We start from the raw sequence: 8,862 nt of genomic DNA, 5'->3' as shown, positions 1-8,862 counted from the left end.
TCGATTACAGCATTTACTGATGATGGAATTCTACTGTAAAACACAACAAAAGAATAATCTTTTGAATAGTTTACTAAGGGAAACATTCCTTTGAAACACGACATGCAAAAGAATGTCAAATACGTCAGGATGGAAGCTCTTGGATTTATATATAGACACCTCACCAGTGCTTTTCACAAGTTCCACTCCACAGCACAGCAAGTTCTTCACGTGTGTAATACCTGTATCTCGGCATGATGAACCATATTTTTTAGCCAAGCTTCTTGGCAATAGATTTGCTCACATTGAGATATAGAAAAGTTACTTTTGATCAATGGGTGAACACTTGTCCTTGCCTACAAAGGAAGGTGATAAACAGTTTAACTTCTGAATATAGAATGGTTTGTTCAATTCTATGTTTTTCTGATAAGGTTTCTTTTTGGTCCTTGGTGCCTTATTGTCTTCTCTCTGATTTTCGGGAAAAGACAGAGGTATAGGCGAAACTGGTATTGGAGACCTTGGTGGCAGACATCTTGTTGAGACCATTTTAACCAACGATTGAGTTGTTTGGGAACTAGTGGGCTTGGCTGAGAGTTCTTGGCATGGATTTAAAATGGAGCTTTTGAGATTCCTAATGTCATCACAAGTTGGAATCAACTGTTTGGTGGTGGCTGAACTTTTTAGAGGTGGTGGTCTAGAAGTCCATTTGCATGTGTTGCCAGCATTGCTCCAATTCCATTTTGAAGCATTTTGTTCAAGTTTGCAAGACCCAGAACTGCTTTTTCTTTTTTCGCGACTTTTATCTACACAAGTTGTCTGAAGACTCAGAGAGTCTGAAAGTTTTGGCTGTCTCATTTTGGGGACAGCTTTGGAGGAAAAGGGTCGTTCAGTAGCTGCTGGAGCACAGAAGGTAGTTTGTAGTCTGGGCCTTTCTTTTTGTATAGTCGTGTGTTGTAATCTTTCCATTTCCAGTAAACGGGTTATCAAACGTTCAACAGAGCTTTCTGGAGGTTCCACCGATGCTTTCCAATTTTCAGATTTTGAGAGGGCTAATTTGTGCAAGTCCAGACTATTGAAAGGAGAAGGGAGAAAATCAGGATATGGAAATACTTCAGTTGGTTCCTCTGTGAAAGATTCCTCAACGTTTTCTATTGTTTCTGGCTTTAAGTTCAGATCCATCTTTTTAAAATAGCTGAGCAAACTATCATTTGCTTTTTCACTTTCTGATAAATCACTTTCATCTGTTAAGTTTTCTTCCATACTGCTGTTTCCGTATTTCAAACTCCAATTTGGGGCAGATAAAGTTTCACCATTATTGTTTTCCACAGCTGAACATAAATTAATATAAGGCTCATTTCTGTCCTTAAAAAAGTCTCCATCAGCATAGGGCCAGCAGAGGCCCGATGGCACCTGTAGGCCAGGGTAAGAACCAACTTGCTTATCTACTGAAGCAGTAGTCAGTGAGTGGTTCAGTGTGAAGAGCCTCATGGGGTTATTGGTTACGTTAAAGCCAGTTTCCACTGCAGACTTCTTGAAATCCCTTTAAAAAATGATTTAAATAGTGAATGGTTTGTTGACTAGAATTAAAATGCTGTTAAAATGATAATCAATAAGCAAAATCATCAAAGACTGGGTAATGTTTGGTTTCTAATGGCCTATGCGTATCTATCTGTGAGAGATATATTCATTTCAAATATGCTCAATTATATAAAACTACATACATTTTTTAAAGTATAGATTACAATATTAACTAGACAACCCTCTGTACATGTCCAGGTGACTAGATCATTCTACCCACAAATGGCTAGCTGTTTGTATGAATGCCCACTAGGGTAAAAAATGGTAATTATATCTATTTGCCCATGAATATATTGTACATGCAGTGATGAGGTCTGAGACGGGGGCTCTCCAACTCAAACTGAAATTACAGTGAACCATTTAGGGACCTGGGATTAGATGAAAGGAAACTCAAAGAATGTAATTAGGTTACTCAATAAAGTCTACTTTAGCCACTGTGGTTTTAAAAAACTATGCTAACATAAAAGGAAGCAAAACAATGTTTACCAAAAAGTATCCCTTAGTAGAAAAAGGAATGAAGGAAGAATGGAAGGGAAGGAGGGAGGAAGGAGGAAAAGAAGGAAGAGAGAGAGGAAGAGAGAGAGAAAAGAGACTAACTACACAATTAAAAATTATCTCATAGTAATTTTCATTAGATGGTGCTCTTTTATGAGTAATGCTTCTAGGTAGTTTATTAGACTGAAACTGCGAAAGAGAGATGCCATAGAATATTGAATTTCAAGTTCTTTTTTTTTTTTTAAGAGCCTTCCTCTTTTTTTTTTTTTTTTTAAGATTCTATTTATTTATCAGAGAGAGAGAGGGGGAGAGAGCGAGCACAGGCAGACAGAGTGGCAGGCAGAGGCAGAGGGAGAAGCAGGCTCCCCGCCGAGCAAGGAGCCCGATGCAGGACTCGATCCCAGGACGCTGGGATCATGACCCGAGCCGAAGGCAGCTGCTTAACCAACCGAGCCACCCAGGCGTCCCTCAAGTTCTTTTTTTTAAAGCTTATTAGAAATACCGACATTGGAAGAGCTGAAGCATTAATTGACATATATATAGTCTCACCCTCTTCTCGCTCCTTTAATGCCAGTTTACAATAAAGACAGCAAAGTATTCTTGAGGGATTTTGAAAAACACTTTTATTTCTATAGAAAATACTAAAAAAATTACTGATTCAGGTAAATATTAGTTAAACTCACATGCCTTTGTAAAGCAATAGAAAAGTCACTTTAAATCTACAATTGAGAAGAGACACGATCCCTGTTGTTTAGTGAAAAGAGCATGGAATCTGGGGGTGAGGACGTAGGTGTGAAACCCTTTGCCGCCAGAGGTAAAGATAGTACCAAACTCGGGGTGGTCTGAGAAGCAAAACAATTACATGAACATACTTTGCAAAAACGTTAAATGCTAAATGAAAGGTATTTTATTCTTTTTTTTTTTTTTGAAAGGTATTTTATTCTTGATGGCATACTGAGGAGAAACATTTCGGTAACGGAATATTTCACTGATACGGGACTTCCAACTCAACAACATACTCAGGCTTCCCCAGGATTAATAACAAATACCTAACAAACACCGGATTCTGTTTAGTCCTCACAACAACCCCACAAGATAAGCATTATTTTCTTTTATGGGAAAAGGAACTGAGGCACAGTGTGGCTAAGGTCACACATGCAGTAAGGGGTGGAGGTGAGATTTAAACCCAAGTGGTGGCGCCCCGCGCTGGTAATCCTAGCCACTGCCCTCCACTGACTCAGTTTCCGTTTGCTGTGTGTTAGTAGGGTAACATTCGTTTCATTTGACCTCTGACCTTGAAACCCTTGTTCCCAGCAGAGTTCGTTCTAGTCAAAGTAGCCTTTCCTATGCCCCTCACACTGACGTTCCCTTAGGACATGAGTCACGGCGGTCCCTTTAGCACTTCTTGGATTCACGCCTCGAATTTTGGCATGACGCTGAGTTTTGTCTTGAGCCTCCCGGAAGGAAAGTCCTCTGGGAGACTGCTCCTCAGAAGCAGGGACAAAACTGAGGAACTAATTCTAGTTCTGATCCAGAACTTGGGCTCTCCATTAAACCACACACTGTATGTTAAAGTGACCCGGTGTTCAATAAACGGAATCGCCACATGTTTTTTCTCCTTGTAACTAAATGTATCTCACTAATTTAGGGGCTTACGGAAATAAATATTTCTCTCACCTGTTCTCCATGGTACTTCCTTCGTTAAAAGGATAACTCCACAACTGAAATATCCCTTGTTTACTATTCTGATAACAGAAAAACATGGACATTTTAGTAACTGCACGTGTTGAAAGAAAAATACTTTGAGTATGATGAATAAATCTCACCTGTGTTCTTTTGTGAGCATGTTCTGACAAATTTAGGTCTAGCACCAGTTGCTCTATTGGAATTTCCAAATGGTTCTATAAAGCAGCAGAAGACTTTTAAACACAATACATCTCTATTCCCTGTTATTGTTCTAAGAATGTATAGTTCTTGTTCTAACCAAGAAATATATAGTAAGGTCATATAATACTCCCTTTTATACATACAGATATCACTTGTTTTTACTGACTTCAGCAGGAATTAGCTTAATCTGTTACAAATACCAACACTGAACTAATAGGCCTCGAATATCATTAAGATTATCTTTATTTTACTAACCGTTAAGTGTTTTATATTTTGCTCAAAAAAAGTAGATGAAAGATTAATTGACTCACCACTTCAAAACAAAACATTAATCATTTTAACTGCCTCATCATATCTTAAGAGCTGAGACTACTTTTCTTTTGGCAATGACTATGAAACACTATAGTCACTACAACGTTAATCTCCATTTCTGACATTACTATATTGAAAAAATATATAATAAAATATTAACTTAATGACCAGTTTGCACCCTGTAGAACAGAAAAGGCTTTGACTTGTTTGAAGAACTCTACAGAAATGAAATTGAAATTTTTTTTTTTAAAGATTTTATTTATTTATTTGACAGAGAGAAATCACAAGTAGATGGAGAGGCAGGCAGAGAGAGAGAGGGAAGCAGGCTCTCTGCTGAGCAGAGAGCCCGATGCGGGACTCGATCCCAGGACTCTGAGATCATGACCTGAGCCGAAGGCAGCGGCTTAACCCACTGAGCCACCCAGGCGCCCCCGAAATTGAAATTTTTAAAGAAAAATTTTTAATGAACATACATATAATTTCAAAAGTGTTTTGTGAATTATTTAAAGCCAAACATTTATCCTTACCTTGTTAATTTTGCCTGAAAGAATGTATATGGAAAAAATGACAATTAATAGTTACATAAAACTGGTTGTAGGAAAAACAAACCCCCTTTAATATGAGTGGTTATTCATATTATAAATATGAATGAACATAAATTTGTAGTATGTATAAATACACACATCTAGGATTTCTTACCACCTGCTGCACTGTCCTTTCCAGGTGGGAGATTTTTATTTTCAGGAGCAGATACCTCTGAATCCAAATTCCGATGAGACAAGTTCTAAAACAATATTTGTTTTAGAATAAACTTAATATTAAGAACACTTTAAAAGCTCAAGTACATAGTTTTTCATGTCTGTGGCTAAAATATGAGAAAGGCATAAAATTTTGTGACCCATTCTCCTTTGTATAAGGACACTACCAGTATTTTTGAGAAGCATGCAAATTATTATCAGCTTGATAACACCTATTAGGAGATAGGCTTTTACAATAATTTATGGTTTCATTCTTATTTTGTTAAAAATAATGACACACAGGTTTTCAAAATTCATTTAAAAATTTTAAAAGTTTAAAAATTTTATATTTTAAATTTTAAAAATATAACGAAATACCTAGTTCAGTGTGTCCCTGGTACACAATGGCACATTCACCCAATTTCCTGTATCTGAACACCAGATCTATAAAATCTTTCCGTCCACCAAAGAAAATTCTCTAATCTTCAAATTGTACTCAACACTGACCAGTCTTCTACTCATTCTAGACTCCAGACATTGAAACACACTCAGGAAAAATTCAAAAGCAAGTGAAAAATTGAATAGGGAATGGTACTAATATGTACCAGTATTTATGTTCCAGACATTGTGCTGAATGCTGTGGGGGGGGGAATGTAGGGTGTGTGCAGAAGAGGATTATAACAATTTATCCTAGAATAGGGAAAGTGAAGAGGTGAGGAATTGATTTTTTTTAAAGTAATTTTTAAAGAGCAAACTCAGTTGTTTTCTATCTCAATGGAGAAAATCCTTTGTAAATTAAACTCAGCAACACACAAATAAAATGTTAAGTATCACCCCCAAACTAAAGCAGGAACAGGGAGAATCAGCTTAAATATAGTACAAGAATTTAATTGGCCCACAAGAAAATTATGTCCTGCTGGGAAGGTAGCTGAACCTTGGAAGGTAGGCTGCAGATTATCTTTGGAGATTAATTCCCTGTTCCCCAAGATGACACATAAATAGGTCTAGTCTCTGTGAAAATCACCTGGGGAGCATTTTAAAAATGATACTTGAGGGGCACCTGGGTGGCTCAGTTGGTTAAGCATCTGACTCTTGATTTCATCTCAGGTCATGATCTCAGGGTCATGGGATCAAACCCCAGTTGGGCTCTGCACGCAGTGGGGAGTCTGCTTGAGATTCTCTCTCTCGCTCTAGCTCTCTCTGCCCCTTCTCCTGCTTGCGCTCTCTAAATTAAATACACCATTAAAAAATGATACTACTTGATGTGGCGCCTGGGTGACTCAGTGGGTTAAAGCTTCTGCCTTCTACCCGGGTCATGATCCCAGGGTCCTGGGATTGAGCCCAGCATCAGGCTCTCTGCTCAGTGGGGAGCCTGCTCCCCCCTCCACCCCCGCCTGCCTCTCTGCCTACTTCTGATCTCTATCTGTCAAATAAATAGATAAACTCTTTAAAAAAATAAAAAATAAAAAATGATACTACTTGAAAAAAAATTTCTGTAAGGTCTGACTCAGTAGGATGAAGGTAAGTCTCAATTATTTATATTTTTAAAACCATCCTGACAGATTATTAGACTTCTTTCAGCTCTCTGGTCCTGGTTCACTAATGTACAAAATAACATGTGGCAGAAATACCCTTACAGTGACACGAAAAGGGAAGCTGATAAAAACTGCAAGGTGAGATCTTTTATAAGATTAATATAACCCAATCTGTCAACCGGTAAGGGAGGCTATCAACTACACACGAGGTCTGCTGGATTGCAAACTTCTTACAGGTTGGGAATTGATAACGCTTTCTGACATCCCCCCAGCCTTACCAACATTTCTTACAGAATACCTATGAAAGAATAAAAAAAGGTGAGCACAGCCTGAGGAAGCAAGGTAGCATCTTTCAGGAAATTCAGTGCAATAAGAACCGTTTCCAAATTCGGAGAGAAGCTGGTTAATTTTTCCTTTGTTAAAAGAAAGAAAAAAAATTCCCATTTGATATTCCAAAAAATGCCAAAGGACAACTCAGTGCAAAATGCTCACAGAGAGAGAAAGCTGCAGGGATGTAGGCAGTCAGATTCAGTGGGGAGGGAGATCTTGACCAGGGGAGGGGCTCAAATGCTCAGGTTAACACCATTAGCCTTACCTCATGGGAGATGTTGGTTGCACGCGGGTTGGTACCACTGTTCTCACCATTTCTTCTCCCCATTTTGCTCCTCTGTTTCCTTAAAATCCTATACAGGTTGTGGGAAAGGCACATTTATGGGTAAGGTACACAACGCTTGTTTTAAAACCTTGAGCTTTGGTTCCAGTCTAAAGGAGGTCCAACAGGGCTTCAAATGCAGAACGGGACAATGAGGGCACATGAGGGCTAACAGTACGAAATCAGCCAGAAACAAGGGGCAAGCCAGTCCAAAAAAGAAAAAAGAAAAAAAAAAAAAAAAAGAAAGAAAGAAAAGAAAGAAAGAAAGAATAATAAGAAGAGAAAAGGCACCGGGAAAAGCAAATTGTGAGATCTAACTGATGGAAGATGAGGAAATTAAGGTCTTAGGTGAGAACAGAGACATTATCAGACAGAAAGATAAAATACAAATTAGAAAGAACATGGTGAATTATCTGGAACTTATATAACAGGGCCATGAACTCTGCTTTTAATTATTCAAAACAGGTGCTACGTTTGAAAGCAGGATTAACCTTACAGGCAGGACAGGCACCCCGTGTGGGTTTCGGGGTCCCTAAAAGGCCCACAGGGCCAAGCACCACTCTCCAGGCCCAACTACCGCGGTATGTGAGCCCACTGCTGTTTAAGGTAGAAGGATCCGAGAACTACCAGGTAACAGGTAGAACAACCAACCACCGGGTTAAGGTAGGACTATCCGGAAAGAATCACAAATTAAAGCCACCGCAGTAATCAGTGTATTTGCGAATTGTTTACAATTTATTGTCTCCTAGAGGGAAAGGTGCATCCTGAAGAATCAGAGAATACAGTAAGTATTGCTCCCCCTGCTCCATGCTAGGCCTGGGATGCGACAATAAAGAGGAGGGAGTTTGATGAACAGGTGGCGCTACGTGGGGACACCCACGTGTGTGCCACGGAGGAGGGCGCCGGGCGCCTGGAGGCGGGGCCCGAGGACACGGGGCCTTCGTGATCAGGGGTCAGGAAAGGAGCCTCGGGGCCGGAGGGCAGGGAGGTGCAGGTGGGCGGCCCAAAGCCCGCGGGAGAGCAACCCCTCCCTCTCGTACCAACCCCCCCCCCGCACCCGCTTCCCCCGGGCCAGGGCCGCTCGGTCGCGAGCGCAGAGCAGGGGGCAGCAGGTGGGGCTCGCGGGCGCGCCCCGGCCCCGGCCTCTTACCCCACCGCGCCGCAGGCCCACGTGTCGTCCTCGGCGTCGTCTCCGAGGGCGCTGCCGCCCCGAGGCCCGGGCACCTCCGCGTGCGGGGCGAACGGCTTGACGGGCGCCCCCTCGGACTCGGCCTTCCTGCGGCGGGAGGACAGGGAGGGCAGCGGGCGGCGGGCGGCCGGGAGCACGGCCCCCTGGGCGCTGGACGGCCCGCAGGCCGCCGGGACCCGGGCCGGGCCCAGTGAGGCCAGCCTCGGCCGGGGCGGCGGCTCCGCGGGCCTCCCCCGCGGCCGGGTCGCCCGGCAACTACCATGGAGCGCGGGCGCCCCCGACAGCTGGGCGTTCCACCGGGGCCACCGGTATTCGGGGGTCACCAGGCCGCCAGGCCCGCGGCACGGGCGGCGCCACCGGGGAGGGCGCCGAGCCGGAGCCCGGGTCGCTGCGCACCTCCGCGCCTCCCCAGCGGCGGCCCGGCCCGCTCGGCCATCGCGCGTGGAGGGGCCGCCCTCGGGCTGCGCAGGGGCGGAGGTCACGGCCGCCGGGGCCTTC

At 42.6% G+C, this 8,862-nt stretch overlaps 1 protein-coding gene across 2 annotated transcripts; it reads right to left on the bottom strand.

Moving 5' to 3' along the window:
- FAM217A (family with sequence similarity 217 member A) lies at window positions 1–8,412 on the bottom strand. Of its 2 annotated transcripts, XM_082750824.1 has the most exons (7): window positions 8,326–8,406; window positions 7,119–7,206; window positions 4,951–5,035; window positions 4,779–4,792; window positions 3,879–3,953; window positions 3,730–3,797; window positions 1–1,519 (listed from the first exon to the last, which is right to left on the bottom strand). In XM_082750824.1, the coding sequence occupies exons 2-7, from the start codon at window positions 7,179–7,181 to the stop codon at window positions 301–303; spliced, it is 1,524 nt and encodes a 507-aa protein (XP_082606950.1). In that variant the 5' UTR covers window positions 7,182–7,206; window positions 8,326–8,406; the 3' UTR covers window positions 1–300. The 2 variants fall into 2 exon arrangements, with proteins under 2 accessions (XP_082606950.1, XP_082606949.1); XM_082750823.1 differs by lacking the exon at window positions 4,779–4,792 and having other exon boundaries at window positions 8,326–8,412.
- Window positions 8,413–8,862: the final 450 nt, after the last annotated feature.

The sequence above is a fragment of the Mustela nivalis genome, assembly GCF_964662115.1.
Source record: "Mustela nivalis genome assembly, contig: HAP1_SCAFFOLD_1891, whole genome shotgun sequence".
NCBI lineage: Eukaryota > Metazoa > Chordata > Mammalia > Carnivora > Mustelidae > Mustela > Mustela nivalis.
The sequence above is the reverse complement of the archived record's forward strand: the minus strand, read 5'-3'. Positions and strand labels throughout refer to the sequence as shown.